We start from the raw sequence: 20,395 nt of genomic DNA, 5'->3' as shown, positions 1-20,395 counted from the left end.
ATAATTAGCTCTTTGCGTGCACTATTAAAAAAAAAGTTCAAATCCATATTAAAAGGCTTCCCAGAAGAAATTGTACTTATTTTGGAAGAGAGCGAGAGATGCATGTAAGAGCTGTGCATTACTTACATCAGAAGACATCATAAGTAAAGTATGTTATCTAAAGATGCCCTTCTGTGTAATTTATGTTATTGTTCTGCTGTGAAGTTAGAAATAAAGAAGTACAGTGCTGCAAACTTTGTTTTTCTTTTGAAAACACTGCCCATTTTAAAAAGCATTGTGGTTGCTGGAAGCCAGTTATCCCAGCTCTTTTAAAATCTCTGAGAATTCCTCAGAGTAGTTTGTACTTTCTACCAGTGTCTGCGTGGGTTTTCTCCTGGTTCTCCGGTTTCCTCCCACAGTCCAAAGATGTGCAGGTTAGGTGAATTGGCCTTGCTAAGTTGCCATAGTGTTAGATAAAGGGGGGAAATGTAGGGGAATGGGTCGGTGTAGACTTGTTGGGCCGAAGGGCCTGTTTCCACACTAAGTAACCTAAAAAAAAAATCTAAATCTAAATCTAGTATCTCAAGACTAATCTACTTCAGCTCCATCATAAGCTTAGAAGTCAGATATACATGGATAATGTTCAGCACCTTTCACAGATCCTAGAATACTGAAGCAGCTCATGTCCATATGCAAAAAAAAACTGGACAATATCCAGGCTTGGGCTGCCAAGTGGCAAGTAACATTCATACCACACAAGTGTGTCAGGCAATGACCATCTCCAACAAGAGAGAATCTAACCCATCAACATTTGACAACCATTGCTTTACTATCACTGAAACCCCACTATTAACATCCTGGGGTTAATCATTGAGGAGGAATTGAACTGGACTAGCCCTACAAATACTGTGGCTAAAAGAACAGATCAGAGGCTAGGAATTTTGCAGGGATTACCTCACCTCCTGACTCCCCAAAATCTGCCCACCATCTTCAAGGCACTGGCATTGAGCCAAAATCCAGAAATTCCCTCCCTAATAGCACTGAGTATATCACATTAAGTAGACTATAGTAGATCACCACCACCACCACCACCTACTCGAGGGCAATTGAGGTTGGGCAACAAATACTGGCCCTGCCAATGAAGTCCAAATCCCCTAAATTAAATATTAAAAAATGTAAATAGATCATTTACCAAACATTGCTTTAATTCCAATTCCTCTTCCCCCCTACCACATGCTCATTAAAATCCTGCTTTTAACACAGCACTGGGTCACTGTTGCACAGTCTTGCTCCCCACCCCCTCCTTCATATGTAAACCTGAACAATAATAGCTGTCAACAATGCAATATAGTCACATTGTGATATTGGGAAACTATTGCTTCTTGCCCTTTACCGGACTACAGAATTTGATATGGCGATCACACCTTTGGCGAATGCTTCTTCACTGTTGTCCAGCTGAATGGGACTGCACTTGGCTGGTTCTATTATCTAGCTAATCACAGCCAAAGTATCAATTTCATTGGCTTTGTCCCTGTTCACGCACAAACAACCTCTGGTGTCACATTAAGAAGCAATCCTTAGCTCTCTCCTATTTGTCATATACATGCTGCCTCTCAGCAACATCAAAAACATGGAACTAATTTACACCAATGCAATAATGATACCCAGCTCCATCTCACTAACAATGCCTTGACTCCTCCATTAATACTAAATTATCAGAAAGCTTACCTGACATCCAATACTGGATGAGCAGAAATTTCTTTAAGCTAAATATCAGGAAGAGTATAGTCACTGATTTCAGTCTCACCTCCAAACACTGGTTCATTGACTCTATCCCCTTTCCTGGCAACTGTCTAAGAATAAACTAGAATGCAACCACAATGTCATAGCTGAACCAGAGATGTGATTCCAATCACTAAGACCACCACTTCCTACTCATTTAACATCACCACACTGACTCCACATTAGCTCATCTGCTGCTGGAATCCTCATTCCTGTCTTAGTTAGTTCCAGAATAAACTATTCCTGCATACTTCATTTCATAACATTGAGGAATTCTAAAACTCTGTTGCCTTGTCCTTATGTGCAATAAGTTACATTCACTAATCGGGATTGTGCTTTCTGATCTCCACCGACTCCTGCTGAAGCAATGCATTTATTTTACAATTTTATTGCTTTATGTTTTTAAATCCAATCTGGCCTCAAAGCCACCTATCTTTCTAATCTTTTCAGCCTTAACAACAGTTATCTTCACTTTGATAATTCTGGCTGCCTGAACAGGTTTGACTTTATTTGTTCAACCAGTGGTTTCTGTGCCTGCAAATGCTAAGCTCCAAATTTCCCTCCGTAAAGTTCTAAGACTCTCTAACTCTCTTCTTTTCCTTTACATCACCTCTTAAAACCGACTTGTTTTACAAAACTTTCAGCTGTTTGCCCTGTTTACCTTATATGGCTCAGAGTTTAATTTTCTCTTTAACACTCCCATGATGCATCTCATTGAAATTTATTCCATGGAAGATATTATGAAAGTTATTGTTGCTATGAACATTATAATAATGCTCAAATTTCAGTCATGTATATTTCCAACAGGCTTTCTGGGTCACTATCAGGATCAGGCACCTTGGCATTCCCCAGCTATCCCCCTCTCAAAGGAAATATTGAGGTAAGCCATAACAATCATCTTGTCAAACCTGAAACAAAATAAAATAACTACTAATGCTGGAGATCGGAAATAAAAGCAAAGAGAGAAACTCAGCAGGCCTGGCAGCATCTGTGGAGATAGAAACAGAGTTAATGTTCCAAGTCCAGTGATCCTTTGTCAGAACTGAAAACATTTGGGAAATGGTGCTTTTATGTCGATAAATATGGGGAAGGGTAGGGCAAAGGAGTAGTGAGTTGATTGGATGGGGACCTTGCTCAAACACAAACACAGAGAGAGAGACAGAGAGAGAGAGAGAGAGAGAGAAAAGAGAAGCAGGCAAAATAATCGCTGATGATAAGTTGGAGAGAGATAAGTGCTGAATGGATGTTAATGAGGAGTGTGAATAGTTGAAAATGGGTTGGCTGTGCTGGAAACAGCCCATACAGAATAGGACCTGGGGGAAATCGCAGATCACCAATTCCCAGTTGTCTCCCATTTAACACACCACCATGTTCCCATGCTAATATGTGGCACAGTGGTTAGCACTGCTGCCTCACAGTGCCAGGTACCCAGGTTCAATTCCAGTCTCGGGCAACTGTCTTTGTGGACCTTGCACATTGTCTGTGTGGCTTTCCTCCAGGTGCTCCGGTTTCCTCCCACAGTCAAAAAGATGTGCAGGTTAAGTGAACTGGCCGAGCTAAATTGCCCATAGTGTTCAGGGATGTGTATGTTAGGTGCATTAGTAAGGGGAAATATAGAGTACTATGGTACCTTGATCAGAGTGTGTTATTCTTCAGAGGCTTGGTGTGGACTTGTTGGGCCAAAATGGCCTGGTTCCACACTGTAGGGATTCTATAATATCTCTGCCTCAGGGCTATTGCAGTACTCCAGAAAAGCTCAACGCAAGCTGGATGAACAACATCTCATCTTCTGTTGAAGTCCCTTACAGCCTTCAGGACTCAACATTGAGTTTAATAATTTTAGAACATGAACACCCTCCTCCAGTTTGTTGCCCACCCTCATATTCTGTATGGATTTCTCCCAGCATATACAACCCATTTTCAGTTAGTCACACTCCCCATTAGCATCATTCAGCAGTGATCTCTCTCTGACTTATCAGCAACCCCCCTTGTCTGCTTCTCCTTTCTCTCTTTGGCATTGTCTCCATCTATGAGACTGACTCCTTCCCCCCCCCCCCTCAATATCAATCACTGTCAGTAGAGATGTAAATAAAAAGCAGAAAGAATAAAGAAAAGCAGCCCATAACTTTGAAGTGGTGAGTGAGTCAGAATGGCTGTATTTATTTCCATTATCTGCTGCTCTGAAAATTAAAAGGAGACATCAGATAGAATTGGAATCTTTTATTTCTTTTGAAATACCACCATTTTCCAGCTCCCTGCAACTCTGATGAAGGGTCACTGGACTTGAAGTGCTAACTGTTTTTCTCTCCACAGATGCTGCTAGACCTGTTGAGTTTCTCCAGTACTGATCCAGTCTGGCTGCTTTCTAACCTGTATGCTTCAGTCACTCAGTAACAACTTTCATTAGTTTGGAGTTAAGAGTATCTGAAACTATACTTGCAGCTCAGAGTAGGAACTAGAACAAGAAATAAAACATATGGATGCACCAGTGAGGTAAGCTTAGTTCATAAATATTTTGCTTGAATGAATTTATTACATTTGGCTCCTATCTATGAACATTTCGGACACGATTGCATTGTGCTCTTAAGATTAAACATAGTCTAGATTAAGACACAATTAATTACAGACTAAAAACGTATCACTTGTTGGAATGGGAAGAAAAATGTCTCTCAAAAGGATGGAAGGACTTGTAAAACTCTCTCAGAATCTATGAAATTCTCTTGGTATGGTTCTTCTCTTCTTACAAAGGAAGGAAATGACTCACTGGTTAGCTCTCTCACTTTTTTGCTTTCTAGACAAAAACGGAAGGAAAAAAACGATGCAATGACACACCTGGTTACCCAATGCCTCTGACTCTGTCATTCAAGTGCCACCACCAAGCATGCAAAAACACAATGCTGAATCGTCTGTACAGATTGTACAGGGAACACTGTGGTTCAAATACAAGATTCTTGGCTGCTTAACATGAGTGCTCATGTTATACTTGCTTCTGTGTAGAAGAATGTGATTTTTTTTTTGTCATGTATAATCCCTTATATCTAGAGAGAATAAGGTTTTATGTTCAGCACCTGTCACATTTTCTACACCTGTCATTTACAATTCAGATACACTAAAAGTAAGTAATTAAAGTAGTAACAAAAGTGCCCATTGCAAAGACTCAGTGTTCCTTCAAATATACAAACTGGTCTCATCTTAAATTCAGAAGTGATTCAACAAAAGTTGATATTCTAACAACTGTACAGATCCGGAATTGAAATGGGTGGAGGCTTGTAATTCCTATTTTAAAATTAATTTAATACCGATTAAAATACAATGGTGTGGGTCAACTATTCTAAAGTGACACTACCATACTGAGGCAATAGATACACTCAAAATAAATTAAAAATGGGGAGAATTGTGTAGTCCATTGCATCTCATTCGAAAACAGGTTGAAAACTCCACCATTATAGCATCTAACTACTTCTTAAATAACAATGATTTTGTCTCCTTTAACATAGCTGATGTATATTCCAACTGAACTTTCTAAAATTTACTATTTAACAACCTTACTCTATCCCCTTTTGTGCTAATGCTATGAATTAAACTTGAGGTAGTATTTCAGAGTTACTTTCAACATCTTACATTCCAAGCCATTAATCACACATTTAGATTGAATATATGATTCTGTTCCCATAAAATATCACAAATTTTTACAACTTATTTTGAAGAAATCCTTTCTGACCAACATGCTTCTGTATTTTAGAGATATAAACTGTCTATTGATTTTGTCTTTTTTCAAACATAATATAACTTTGAGAAAAGACAAACATCAATAATCTTAAAAATCATTACAAAAAACACCAACAACTGAACTGTCTTAAATTTTCCTTTCTCTCTTCAAGTGAATCTTGGGAAATGCAGAAAACAGTTATTGTCCGTGGAAATACTGAAGTCATGACTACCATCAATAACCGACCCCTCAGTCCAACTTGTCCATGCTGACCAGATATTCCAAATCAATCCCACCTGCCAGCACCCCTCTCACCCTAAACCTATGCCCTCTGGTTCTAGACTTTCCCCATCTCAGGGACAATACCTTGTCTATTTACCCTATCCACGTCCCTCATGATTTTATATACATCATAAGGTCATCCCTCAGCCTCCGACACTAGGGAAAACAGCCCCAGCCTGTTCAACCTCTCCCTATAGCTCAAATCCTACAACCCTGGCAACATCCTCGTAAATCTTTTCTGAACCCTTTCAAGTTTCACAACATCCTTCCAATAGGAAGGAGACCAGAATTGAATGCAATATTCCAAAAGTAGCCTAACCAATGTCCTGTACAGCTGCAATATGACCTCCCAACTCCTGTACTCAATGCTCTGATCAATAAAGGAAAGCATACCACATGCCTTCTTCACTATCCTATCTACCTGCGACTCCACTTTCAAGGAGCTATGAATCTGCACTCCAAGGTCTCTCTGTTCAGCAACACTCCCTAGGACCTACTATTAAGTGTATAAGTCCTGCTAAGATTTGCTTTCCCAAAATGCAGCACCTTGCATTTCTCTAAATTAAACTCCACCTGCCACTTCTCAGCCCATTGGCCCATCTGATCACAGTCCAGTTGTAATCAGAGGTAACTTTCTTTGCTGTCCACTACACCTCCAGATTTTTTGTGTCATCTGTAAACGTACCAACTATACCTCCTGTACTCACATTCAAATCATTTATATAAATTTGTCTTTTACCTTCGAGCCAATTCTACATCCAAATGGCTAGTTCTCCCTGTATTCCATGAGATCTAACCTCGCTAACCAGTCTCCCATGGGGAACCTTGTCGAACACCTTACTGAAGTCCACATATCTATGCAAGCTTGTTGCTAAGAATATATTGGTACTACAGAACACAAAGCATCTTTTGCCTGAAAACAAATCTAGCACTAACAACTCAACCAGGTCTGGAAGCCACTAAACCAACAAGAGACAATGAACCTGAAAGATGAGCACCTTGCTCTGATCAAGCACTCTCTATAGGAATGACCATTCTCATGGAAGGTGGTGTCAAAATATTGGACAAACTGATAATAACAACTTTCCTGCTTGTCATTAAAAGTCCTGAATACTTTGGAGATGTTGGACAAAAATGTTTGTACAGTGACTGATGAAAGTGGTACAAACTAGAATTAACACAGTCTTATGAATGAATAACAGTTTTCTTAGCTGACAATGTATAGTGGGCAACTTGTAAATGCAAATGATTCTATTTGCAATATCATTATGAATTTATAGAGAAATGTATTTAGTTAGTGCTGCCATAGTCATAGAGCTCATCCTCTGCTTATCTGCTTTCATTTTAGTTTGTGGCAACCATTAAACACATTAGTTGAAACACCAGCATCCCATATTAATTGTAAGAGAACCAAACATTTCATTACCCAACTGGTTGATTCTTCACAACAGTCAGCCAATTTTCTCTTCAAACATTTTTGACTAATTTACATAAGAGATAAAAGCAAATAAAAAAACTCTAATGCCCCTATGATTTTTCTCCCAGGTGCTCAGTGGCAATTTGTAAATTCATCTTTAATACCTGGTGGTTTCAGAACAATCCAGGAAATCTGAAACCCTACAACCATCTTCCTTTCTACCCAATTAATGAATGATCTGTGGTAATTCAGAATTAAAGGAAACATTAAATATGTGAATAAAGAATAAGCAGATGTTAACTCAAAACTACTGCCACATTTTGACAATACTGATTTTTTTGTCCTTATATATATGCTATGCAGGGAATACAATTAAAAGTGCACTGTACCAGCAGATTAAATGGTATTAAAGCTGCGTTGTTTGTGTACATGCACAAAATAAAAACAGAACAATAAAAAATCTCCCAAAGGCAGAAAGGCATGCTTTAGAAAAACAAGACAAAAATCTACCAACTAGGCTGAGATGCCATCCTCTCCATGTAGTCCATTGCAAACTCCATGGCATCTGTTCTTTCAGGAAACAGTACACAGAACATAGCCAGTACTCCCAGATTGTTGCCGTAGATTTCATTCCAGTGAGCACTAAAATGTTTTGGATCCCAGGGAGGCAGGTACTCCCCTGGACTAGATAGCATGATTTGCCCTGCATCCCAAATCCTGTTCGCAATATTCCGGTGAGTACTTCTCGCCTTGAGTCGCAGATCCTCCACATCACTTTTACTAAAGTACAGCATGGGATGACCGTCATAATTTCCATTCATAAAGTGGATGCTACCACCAGATTTTTCATTTACAGTGTACGCTAATAGGGAGCAGAACAGATTTATGAAAAATATGACTGGTATTCCATGTGTGTATGTCTTCATTGTGGCACCAAATCACCAAAACCGATGTCCAACCAAATCATCTTCAATAACTCTGCAAAAGAAAAATACTTGTCACAAAATATAATTGCCACAAGAAGCCCCTCTGTGTAGAGGTCAGCAGAGGGCAGGATTAAGCACAGTCCCAATGTCACCCAAAATATCAAAAGGGAAGTCAGGTGCACGATTATATTCTACAAAAAGAGTAACATATGCTGTGCATAAAAGGGAAACCTATAGACACTCGACATCGGTAGTTCTTGTATAATGCAATTGTTGCATTTTTATGCGATCCTGCGCTATATAAAAATCGTGCAATAAAAATAGCACTTAAAGTGTTGGCGATGCACTCGCGTTGTAGCCAACATGTTTTAAAAGTTCACACTTTAGAAACAGTGTCCCTTATTCATCAATCACATTACAGCCCATTCACATTGATAAAACATGCGTCCTAGCAGAACGACCTGCACTTGGATTTCCAGAAGGAATTTGATAAGGTGACACGTCAAAAGGTCATCACAAAAAACAAATGGTCACAGTGTAGGAGGTAACATATTTGCATGGATGGAAAATTAAGTGGCTGGCAGAAAACACAGAACATGCATAATTGTCAGGATGTGGTTAGTATAGTCCCACAGGGTCTGTGCAACTGCCTCGGCGTGTTACAATTGCTTAGATGTGGTGTGCAGGGGCATGGTAGGTAGGAAAGTATGTTGTGACATGATAGATAGACAGACAGATAGACAGACGGACAGAGACAGACGGACAGAGACAGACGGACAGAGACAGACGGACAGAGACAGACGGACAGACGGACAGAGACAGACGGACAGAGACAGACGGATATTTGGCAGATTGTGTGTAATGCAGGAAAATGTGAAGTTTGTTTCTTTGGCAGTAAGGTATGAAGATACAGTGCATAATTAAGATAGCCAATATTTGTTATCCTTTACATGAAAGGAATTGAAAGTAAAAAGACATCATGCTGCAGTTATGCAAAGCATTGGTGAGACTACATCTCAAATACTATGTGCAGTTTTTGTTTCCTTTTGTAATAAAGTATGTAAATGCATTTGAGGTCATTTACAGGAGGTATACTAGACTAACACCTGGAATGAGTAGGTTGTCCTGTGAGGATAGATTGGACACACTGGGCCTGTTTCCACTGGAGTTTAAAATGAGGGGTAGCTTGATTGAAGTATGTAAGATCCTGAATAGTCTTGACAAAATTTACGTGAAAGGGATCAGTCCAGAACTAGAGGGCACTGTTTTAGAATTAGAGGTCACCCTTTCAAGACAGAGATGGGGAAAGAATGTCTCTTGCAGATGGTTGTGCGATTTAGAACTCTCTGCTTCAGAAGGTGGTGGAGGTGGGTCATTGAATAATTGTAAGAAAGAGCTGAATATGTTCTTGTTAGCAAGGGGAATCAAGGGTTATTGGATATAGATAGGAATGTGGAATTTGAATCATTATCATACTGAATTAGAGACAAAAAAAACTGCAGATGCTGGAATCCAGAATAGACAGGCAGGAGGCTGGAAGAACACAGCAAGCCAGGCAGCATCAGGAGATGGAGAAGTCAACATTTTGGGTCAACATTTCTTCAGGACTGGGGATAGGTGTAGGGCGAGCTGCAGATAAAGGGGGTGAGAGGGGGCAGTGTGGTGAGGTGGGGATAAGTGAAGACAGTAGAGGGTATGACCTGGTAGGTCATTGGGAGGAGCGGAAGGGAGTCAAGGAATGGGAAGGGTGGTTATTTGAAGTTATAGATCTCAATGTTGAGTCCTCTGTGCTGTAAGCTGCCCAGGCAGAAGGGGAGGTGTTGTTCATTGTTGCAATGGAGGACGCCAAGGATGATCATGTCGGAAAGGGAGTGGGAAGGAGAACTAAAATGACGGTGACAGGGAGGTCTGGTTGGCCCTTGCAAGCCTGTCGGAGATGCTCGGCGTAACGTTCCCTTAGTTTACATTTGGTCTCCCAGATGTAGAGAAGTCCACATTGGGAGAACCGGGTACAGTAAATTAGGTTGGAGGAGAGGCAGATGAACCTCTGTCTCACCTGGGAGGACTGTTTGGGGCCCTGGACGGAGGCAAACGGGGTGGTGTGCTGACAGATTTTGCATCCTTTCTGGTTGCAGTTCCCCGTACGCCCACCCCCAGCCCTGAAGAAGGGTTAGACCCAAAATGTTGACATCTCTACCTCATGATTGTACCAAATGGCTGAGTAGGCCTGAGATGTCCTGTATAACTACAGAATAACATCTTTACCTTTATGTTCAATTCCTTTCAATATAAAAGGATAACATCTATTAGCTTTGTGGTTATGTACTGTACCTGCATTGTGACTTTTTGAATTGTTTGTTCTGTTCCTAATTCATATGTTCAGATGTCTCATCCAGTATTGCTCACCATTAGTTTTGATAAGAACTTTAATGGTTAATAGAAAATTCAAAACTCAGGAGGGGTAGATCAGTCAGCCTTTGAGTGTACTCAGCCATTCATTATGATCTTGACTGACCTTCTATCTCAATGCCATATTCTAGTTTTCCCTCCATACCTCGTGATGTCTTTAGTATCTAAAAATGTATTAATCTTTTTCTTGAATATAATCAGTTATCCAATCTCCACAAGCTTCTGTGGATTTGAATTCCACAGGTTGACCACTGAGTGAAGTAGTATTTCCTTATCTCAGTCTAAACGGCCCACTTCACATCCTGAAATGGTGACCTCCGATTCTAAACCAGGAGAAACATCCTCCCTGTATCTAGTCTGTTTGCCTCTGTTAGAATTCTTCTAAACTCTAGTAAATGTAGGATCAGTCAAACTAATCTCTCCTCATAAGAGTTCCTCAGAGTAGCATCCTAGCCCAACTATGTTCAGCTGACACTTTCTCCATCATAAGGTCAGAAGTAGGGATGTTCATTAACAATGTTCAGCATCGTTTGAGACTCCTCAGATACTTAAGCAGTCCATGTTCAAATGCAACAAAACCTGGATAATAGCCAGTTTAGGCCAACAAGTGGCAAGTAACTTTCACTAATACTAGGCAATAACTATCTCCAATAAGAGGCAAACTAACCACCGTCCCTTGACAATGGTGTTACTATCACTGAATTCCCCACTATCAACATTCTTGGGAATTACAGTTGACCAGAAAATCCACAGAGTGGCTACATTATCAGGTCAGAGGCTACGGATCCTCTGTAGTAACTCACTTTATGACTCCCCAAAGCCTGTCTATCATCTATGAGCCACAAGACAGGAGTGTGATTGTAATATTCCCCACTTGCCTGGATGGGTGCAGCTCCAGCAAGAATCTTGACACCATCCATGACAAAGCAGCCTACTTGACTGGTACCACATCCATAAACATCTACTCCCTCCACCACTGATACTCAGTAGTGACAGTGTGTACCATCTACAAGATGCACTGCAGAAATTCACAAATGATCCTGAGGCAGCACCTTCCAAAACCATTATGACTTCCATCGAAAAGAACAAAGACAGCAGATACCTGGGAATACCATCAGCTTCAAGGTCCCCTCCAAATCACTCAGCATTCTGACTTGGAAATATATCGCTATTCCTTCACAGTCCCTGAACAAAATGCTGAAATTCCCTCGCTAATGGTATTGTGGGTCAACTCACAGCATGTGGACGGCAGTGGTTCATGAAGGCAGCCCACCAGCACTTTTCAAGGGCAACTTGGGATGGGCAATAAATGCTATGATGCCCACATTCCACAAATGAATAATCAAAAATAACTGTCATTTGCTGCTTCAGCACAGTGAACTTCTGCTGCACATCCTCTGTGGCATATATATCTTCTCCTAGATTGGGAGACCAAACTTGCACACAATAATTCAGAGGTAATCTCACCAAGGTCCTGCATAACTGCAGTAATTCCTAACTCTGAACTCAAATCCTTTTGCAATGAAGGCCAACATAGCATTTTACTTCGTAATTGCTTTTGCATCTGCCTGTTTACTTCCATTAAGAGACAGCATAAGAACTTCCCGATCCTTTTGTCTACCAAATTTTGCAGTATATCACCAGCTAAATAATATTCTGCCTTTCTGCTTTTCACATTGAAGACCATAAACAAATTAAGATTTTTGCATTTTTAATTACAAAATAATGAAATTTGAATAAGTTAATCCCTTATTTTATAGAGTGCTATCAGCATGGAATACATCCATTTGTATAAATTATTACTGTCCTTCTGCCTTCCATGAACTTGCATTCCCAGCTGCATGGAGCAATTTTATATTGAAGATCAACACTCACGTCCCCAGTGGATCTGGTCAGAGTATATCCATATAAAGCAATAGAACTGAGCACAATATCATTTTTACATGATGCTTCACAGCCATGACTCTCTCAATGCCTATGAAAAGTGGAGCAAAATACAGCTCATTTTGTTCATGAGTCAAATTAAAATTGTCAAATAACACATATGATAAAAGTGCATTGTTTCCCATGGATACATTGACGAGTTCTGATGACATTAGTAACCTAAACGGGAGATTCAGTATGAGCTTATTCAGCATGCCAGGTCCCTGAAAATATTAGAAATCTAGGGTAAAACGAAGGAGTGTATTGAAGAATGATAGATATGCAATCTTCCATCTTCATTTTTTAAAACGTACTCATTTGTGGGATGTGGAGGTCACTGAGTGGGCCAGCATTTATTATCTGCCATTAGTTGTCCTTGAGAAGGTGAGCTCCCTTTTTGAACCACTGCATTCCATTTGGTGTAGGTACACCCACAATGCTGTTAGAGAAGGAATTCCAGGATTTTGACCCAGTGAGAGTGAAGGAATGGCAATAGATTGACAAGTCAGGATGGTGAGTGATTTGGAGGAGAACTTGCAGGTGATTCCCAAGTCCCTGCTGTGTTTGTCCTTCAAAAAGGAAGTGGGTGTGTTTTTGGGAGGTGTGGCCTTATGGTCCTTGGCAAATTTTCTGCAGTGCATCTTGAAATCATTCAACATTGAGTTTCAGTGAAGTGGATGAATGTTTGAGCTTGCAAAGGAGTCAAGTGGGCTCCTTTGACCTGATTATGTCCAGATTCTTCAGTGTTAACAGAACTGGGTAAGTAGTAGCCAGATAAGTGGCCAGTATTCTCCACATTTTTTACTTGTGACTTATGTCTTTTGGACAGGCTTAGCGTAGTAAGAAGTTGCGTTACTTGGTGCAGTATTCCTAGCCTCTGACCTGCTCTTGGAGCTGCTATATTTATAAGTCTAGCCTAGTACAGTTTCTGGTTGATGGTAACCCACAGCATATTGATTTTGATGGATTCAGAAATGGGAATGCCATTGAAGGTCAAAGAAAAGATATTTACATTGTTTCAGATTGGAGATGGTCATTGCTGGCATTTGTGATGTATGACTGTTACTTGCAACAGGGCATCTAAATGTTTTGTGGAATCATTGGTCAGGACTATGTGTCTCCTGTTATTTTTCAGAATTCCATCCTGTCAGATATTTATACAGTTTAAAACAAAACAAAACAAAACAAAACCAAGTCACACAAATACGGAGCCACAAAATGTAACAAATTGACCAGATGGTGACTAGGACTCAATGGAATAGTTTGATTACTTCCTGTAAAACTCACCAATTTGCCCAAACCCATTTGATTAAACTATAATTTCTGTAAGGCAACAATTCTGCAGTTCTCTATGATAAAAATTCTGGTAACACTCAGCAAAATAGGCAGCATCTGTCAAGATGGTACAGTTAATGTTTTAGGTCAGTAATTTGTCATTACAATATATATATACAACCAAAGGTCATCAAACCAATATGTTAACCATATGTTCCTCTTCCAAAGATACTGCATTACCTCACAGTCATGGAGATGTATCCTGTTGAATATAAAATTGCTGACATTTTCTGGTGGTACTTCAGAATTTTGGCACCTATTGTTTTGGTCTCACTCTGCTTATCAGAAAAACATACGTATTTCAATTGATTGTCATTAGCAAGTTCGCCTTTTGTTCTCTGAACAACATTTAGGTACACATTCGTGTTTATAATATGCAGTGAAGGAATGTACATTCTGTCCTTATAATAATGATTTTGAATGACATATCTGCTTTGATCTGAAATAAATAAGGTTGTTCTGTAAGTAACACAGAAACAAGAGTAGATTTTCGGTTGAATGTGAAATTAGGAAATTGCTGTCCCGATGCATTGCTCACCCATTAGCTTAAAAGAAATGCCTTGCAGTCTAAGCCACTATTGAATTGTGTTAAGTAGTATGAGGTTCATGGTTTTGCCCAGCAGATACAAATTAGACTCATCACAGAAAGAGAAGGCTTGCCCACTTCAGTCCAAGTATCTCTTTTGACAATAATATAACTTCTAATTACTGAAAAATAACCATTGTGCAGAAAAATTAATTTGTTTAAATGAACTTTAAGTGATTATTCTTTCATTTTTTTCTTTTCTTAATCTACACATGATTTGATATTAAATTCATTGTTCTCACCAATACTTCCTGGTTATGGCAATGCATAGTTGCTTGTCTAGTTCAGGCTGGTGCTCGATACCCAATAAAGGATGCTGACTCATGTCCATCTCTAATTTAGGGCAACTTGAGACCATAAAAGCTTGGGAAATTAAATGCACAAGGGCAAGTCTATTGAATGGCAGGTGACATTCACTCACCTGGCATAATATTTTTTGCCCTATGTCTCATCTGAAGGACAGCAACTGAAGCATTTGTTCAGTACCATACTGGAATGTCAGCCCGAGAGGTACACTGAATGAATGAATTTGTTAAATAGGTTACAAAGGTATTTCACACACACATACTAATGTTCTTCTTATTAAAATCACACAGCAACATGTCAATCCATGTGAATAAGATAGCTAATGTCATTGCTGCAAAATAATCTGCTACCTCACTTCTACTGGCACATGATTAACATATTGAACCTGGGTGACTGAACCAGTATCTTATGTCCCACTAAATATGATATCCAATTCCCCAACACAGTTGATGTTTGAACCATCTGGTACTATGTAGTTTGTCCTTAACTAGGTTTCCATTATTTCAATGCCAAAATCGGTCATAATAGACAACCATTTTGCAATAGAATGGCAATATTCCAAAGACCTCTCCAACAGTGGTTTGCTGTCACAAGTAATGAATACATTTGCCATCTGTCTACTTAAGGGCTGCTCTGTGCTAACTTTTGTATAGGATTTATGTCAAAAGTAACCAGACATTTTTTCAATTCACTCATATCTTGATATTTTGCTCTATAAATGTATAATATTAGGTAATTCTATGAATTTGCAATCACAGTACATGTCTGTTTTAAATACTTGTCAGGGATTCAGGCGGGGAGTTGAGTGAACCCTGCAGAATTTCTATCCATTAAATTTAAAAGATGGACAATTCTGTACCAAGCTCACCAACCTCTAAACTTAAATTCCCAATGTGCTGTTTTGACACCAAACTTTTGGGTTAGAAATGCAACTTTTCAAAATATACCCTTATATGGAAAAAGGTCTATAACAAATGGAACTTAGGCAATCATTTGATGATATGTTTTCACATTTATGGCAATTTATGTATTTGGCAAAAAAAAACAAAATGCATACCTTACAAGTTTTCACTCCCAGTGTGAAGCTTGGAAACACCAGGAAAATAATACAAATTCACAACTATATAGTGCCTTTATCATAGAAAACAAGCCCAAGATCTTCATAGAAATATGGATGCTAAGCAAAATAAGGTAATATTAATGATGAACAAAAATTTGTTTAAAGAAGTGGGTTTTAAGAAGTGATCTAGAGGACAAAGTGCAAGTTTTTTGGAAGGAATTTTAAAACGTAAGGCTTCAGTAACTAAAAGTATGAATGGCAATGATAGGACAGAAGAAAATGGAGATCCTAAAGAGGCATGATAGAAGTGTTTTAGGGTTAAAGAACCTTTCAGGAATAGGGAAGTGGTGAAGCCATAGAGAGATAATGAAGGGCAGGATTGAAAAGATGCAGGAGCTTTAGCGGATTTATCACAAAAAAATGACTAATAATTGCAGAGAAGCAATGAACAAAGCCGTTAGAATACTGAAATGCACGATGACCAAAACAACTTCGGGGGAAGTCACAATTAGATCCAGTACTGGCTACTACATTCACTTCTAAATACTAGAGATAAGGAAGAGCTACGCAGATAATGCCGCAGGTTTAGTTATGAGGAGTAACTGAAGAAATGTGGCCTGGACTGCCTTTCCCCATACTGAGCCATTTTTCATTGTTTCTCAAGTCATATTTATGCCCTGCAGAACTGCAAGTGCCTGATACAGCTACAGTGTACCTCTGCTTTAAGTAGTGCAAGCTGCTACACGGTGCTGAGCAGTAGCTATGTTGAATGCATGCAGCCGACGAACAGCACACAGAACAAAGCTGGCTCATGAGCAACGCAAACTCAAAAGCAGAAAATCATGGACACGATCCCTGGGCTGGTTTATATGAGGTATGCAACTTAGCCCACTAACAATGTTAAGAACCTCATATCTATTTATTTGGGATTCTCTTTAAATTATGGTAAAATGGAAGTGGTCATATGATCTGTTTTGAAGACTGTGACAACAGTTTTGGCTGAAGGGGGTTGTTGGAGGTTACAGGAGACACAGACTGTTTAACTGTGATGATGATGCAAGGTGTTTACACTTGTAGACAATGGCAGAAAACTGTAGACTAACAGTGGATACATTATGAATCTCCAAAATCCCATAAAAATGCTCAGAATGTTAGGTTGTAAACATGAGGAGGAGGAGCTGGTGCTGGACTGGAATGGACAAAGTTAAAATTCACAACGCTGGGTTATAGTCCAATAAGTTATTTGGGAGCACTAGGTTTTGGAGCACTGCTCCTTCATCAGGTAGCTGTGGGACAGGATCATAAGACACATGGTCCTGCTTCACAACCACCCGATGAAGGAGCAGCAATCCGAAAGCTAGTGCTTCCAAATAAACCTGTTGGACTATAACCTGGTAGTGAGATTTTTAAGGTTGTAAACAGTTACACTTGAAACTGTTCATTTATTTCCAAAATAAAAGACAGTTAGGATCTCAAGGATTGTTAATCAGGAATTCTTCCTCAATAGAAGACTCATGTGGATGATCAACCAGGAATGGCAGATCCAGCTCAAAAGGGTTGAATTTGCTCCTATTTTCTATGTTTCTGTGTGGTTCACATCATTGAAATAGGCCTTGAGAGGAAGGATGTCTAAGACATTCCTAAAAACTTACTAGCATCTGAATTCTGTTGCAGCAATTTAACTAATTCTAAAGATCCAGGCTAAGGATTTGGCCCATTTCAGAGAGGACAGCTTATGCAATCAATCTGTTATAGAACCAACAGATAGAAGAGATAATACTTCAAAGGTTGAAGTGAGGGTTTGTTAGGGAGGAAAATTAGCTATTGATAAGAACGCAAGTGAATGATATTAATCAAAACCTCTCAGAACTGCACAGCAAAATGCAAAGAAATCCAATAAGAAACAACCTTAAAGCACTGGAACTGGAGAATAGAATAGCCAAGACTTAGAAATACAGCACAACCTCAATTATCCGAGCATCAATCATCTTAAGGTCAAGATCCAAACAAGATCTTAAGGTAACTCAGCATTTAGTTAGTGGCTAGACAGCATTATGGCATGCATTGCCAGATAACTGGGAAATACGTTTGATAACTGGCACTCAAATTACCACTTGTTTACGATAAATCAGTTATCAGTTAAACAGCTTTATGGCGTGCATTGTCGGTTAACCAAGAAATATTCAGTTAACGGGCACTCAAATTACTGCTCGTCTATGATCAGATCGATTATCCGAATGATCAATTACCTGAACAAAATACTCCCTGCCCATCTCGCTCGGACATTTGAGGTTCTACTGTATATTTAAAGTTTATTTTGCAATAAACTGCAGAAGACAAAGGCTGTCAAGATTGTACAACAAAGCAAGAAAAAGGGGTGATGATGATATCAACTTCAGGAAGGATCATTAAATTAGGAAGATGCTTTCTACAATTACATCCTAATGATATAGTGAACAGGCAGAGACACAGGAGCTAAAAGAATGGGAGTGTGAGGACCTTTTGGTGTCTGATGCCAAATTGATTATGATATTTAACATAACAAATCATTGGAGAAAATCAACCTGAGTTCCATCAAATTGCAAGACTCTTGTCAGATCTAACATAAACACAATTTTAACTGTGAGACCATATGTGGGGCATCACTGGCAAGGCCAGAATTTCTTGTAAATCCCTATTGGTTTTGAATTGAGTGGCCTGCTAGATATTTATAGAGAACAGGGGAGAGTCATCCACATTAGCAAGCAACTTTTCAGCCAGACAAGGTAAAAACAGTAGATTTAATTTCCTAAAGGCCGCTGGTGAACTAGATGAGGTTTTACAACAATCAGTGATGGTCACACTGCAGCCCACATCCCCAGAGGTATAGTCTGGGCCTCTGGAATTACTAGACGAAAATGAGGACTGCAGATGCTGGAGACTAGAGCTGAGAGTGTGGCGCTGGAAAAGTACAGCAGGTCAGCCAGCGTCTGAGGAGCAGGATTCCTGATGAAGAGCTTTTACCTGAAAAGTCAAATCTCCAGCTCCTTGGATGCCATGTGACCTGCTGTGCTTTTCCAGCGCCACACTCTACACTGGAATTACTAGTCCAACAATTTTATCACTATGCTAACATTTTTATAGTAAATATCTCTTTAAAATAACTGATTATTTTGATACATCGAGTCAAAGAAATACATTGATACAAAGAAATCAGATTGCGCTGTGCTGATTTCCAGAAAATAAAATAGGAATTTGAAAAGGTTCAATGCAGAGTTTGTAAGCTTACTCTGCATTTGTTGTATACAGTCACCATTTTGATTAGAGTAGTTTGTAGTTATTCTAGACAGGTTTCTAAAACAGCTTAGCCCATTGCTAATTGAGGTGGTTAACACAAAATTCAGACCCCTTTGCATAACATGGTAACGCTTTCGTTATCTTAAAATGTGGTAATGAAATATTTCTATATGCCTTCACAGTTACAGGGTACTTCATCTGGAACAATACTATTGACATGGTAATGAAAGTTGAATTTCTTCCTGTGGTTTTCAACATACAGCAGAGATAGTGCCCTGTAAAATATGGAAGCAATTAAATTGTTAAGATGTTTTCTAAAAGAAATGAAATTAATGGTCATACCTCTTGCTCTCCTTATTTTCGTGCTCATATATCTATGCGGGCCACTTTTTCCGTGGTGATGTGGCTGCATCTGTTAGATATTAAAGTGTTTATCTGTGGCATGAATATCATTGAGAAAGTGTGACTATCCCTTCACCAGACATAATAAAATTGCTCTGGAAAAAAGCATTTTAAATGCTTCCCCATTTGTTAATTCTCAGTTCAAAAACATGAGAATGAGAATGGAATGTATTCAATGCGTATAAACATTGCAAATGGCAGGAAAGTGAAATCAGGCAGGCAAACCATTTCTTCCAAAAAAAAAAGCAAGCACTCCCCCAGTGATTGAGAATTCATTCTGGAATTAAGTGACCCACAACAACTAGGCTTTACATCCAGTTTATGTTGTAACATGATCTCAGCTGGAGCTGCAATAGAGTTTTTACAATTGCACTAAGCACTTCTTAGGAGGAGGAGAAAGTTGGTCAGTATTGTTCATGACCCTGATCATTACTTGCTGCAACTGCATGGTTATCAGTCGTGCGATTCTCTGTAAATGAAAGCATTTGTATTAAAAGCAGATTGTGCCTGACTAAAAAAATTTTTTAGAGGACAACCCCAATTAGACATAACACCAACGCCCGACATGGAACCTCAAAACTGCTGTCTGGGGTTCTTAGATGACTCAAATATATATTCCTTCTCCATCAACTTTGTCCAATCATTTATCCTGTTGTTGTACACAGTCTAGTACTAGTACAGCAAACACATGGTTGGTTTTCCATTCAAATAAAGGCAATAAAAAGGAGAAAATGATACTCAGCTACTAAACTGCATTGGACAAGTGAATCAGTGAAAACATTTTAAATAATTGCCCCCACCGCATTTATGTTTTTTGCTTTAATATTTTTTACATCCCACACTGATTAGTATAACCATGAGCAAACAATTATTCCCTAATAACCTAAGTCCACATATATTGTGGATTTATTTGATGTAGTGCTTTTAAGGAAAAATGAAAATCCTTGCAACCATAATGAATTAATTTGGATCAGTGTCACCTCCCTGTTATTCATGTAGTCAT

At 39.1% G+C, this 20,395-nt stretch overlaps 2 protein-coding genes across 12 annotated transcripts in view; one reads left to right on the top strand and one right to left on the bottom strand.

Annotated features, from left to right (window-relative positions):
• LOC122545963 (trafficking protein particle complex subunit 3-like) overlaps positions 1–5,790 on the top strand; it is a 116,732-nt gene extending 110,942 nt beyond the window's left edge. For 8 of the 9 annotated variants that reach the window (XR_006310665.1, XR_006310668.1, XR_006310666.1 and 5 more), the window contains 2 exons: positions 2,569–2,641; positions 4,557–5,790. The gene's annotated coding sequence lies outside the window, so the exon portion shown is untranslated. Of the gene's footprint in view, positions 1–2,549; positions 2,642–4,556 lie in introns of all 9 variants that reach the window. The other variant, XR_006310676.1, reaches the window with a different exon arrangement.
• dse (dermatan sulfate epimerase) overlaps positions 1–20,395 on the bottom strand; it is an 83,973-nt gene that overhangs the window by 37,923 nt on the left and 25,655 nt on the right. The window contains exons 2-3 of one of the 3 annotated variants that reach the window (XM_043684803.1): positions 14,770–14,863; positions 7,680–8,147 (exon numbers count right to left, since the gene is read on the bottom strand). The exons of 1 other annotated variant lie outside the window; for it this stretch is intronic. In XM_043684803.1, coding sequence (XP_043540738.1) covers positions 7,680–8,095 — 416 coding nt within the window. In that variant the 5' untranslated portion in view covers positions 8,096–8,147; positions 14,770–14,863. The remainder of the gene's footprint in view (positions 1–7,679; positions 8,148–14,769; positions 14,864–20,395) is intronic. One more of the 3 variants, XM_043684798.1, reaches the window with a different exon arrangement.

Source organism: Chiloscyllium plagiosum, chromosome 3, assembly GCF_004010195.1.
Source record: "Chiloscyllium plagiosum isolate BGI_BamShark_2017 chromosome 3, ASM401019v2, whole genome shotgun sequence".
NCBI lineage: Eukaryota > Metazoa > Chordata > Chondrichthyes > Orectolobiformes > Hemiscylliidae > Chiloscyllium > Chiloscyllium plagiosum.
This window is presented reverse-complemented; position numbering and strand designations above follow the sequence as displayed.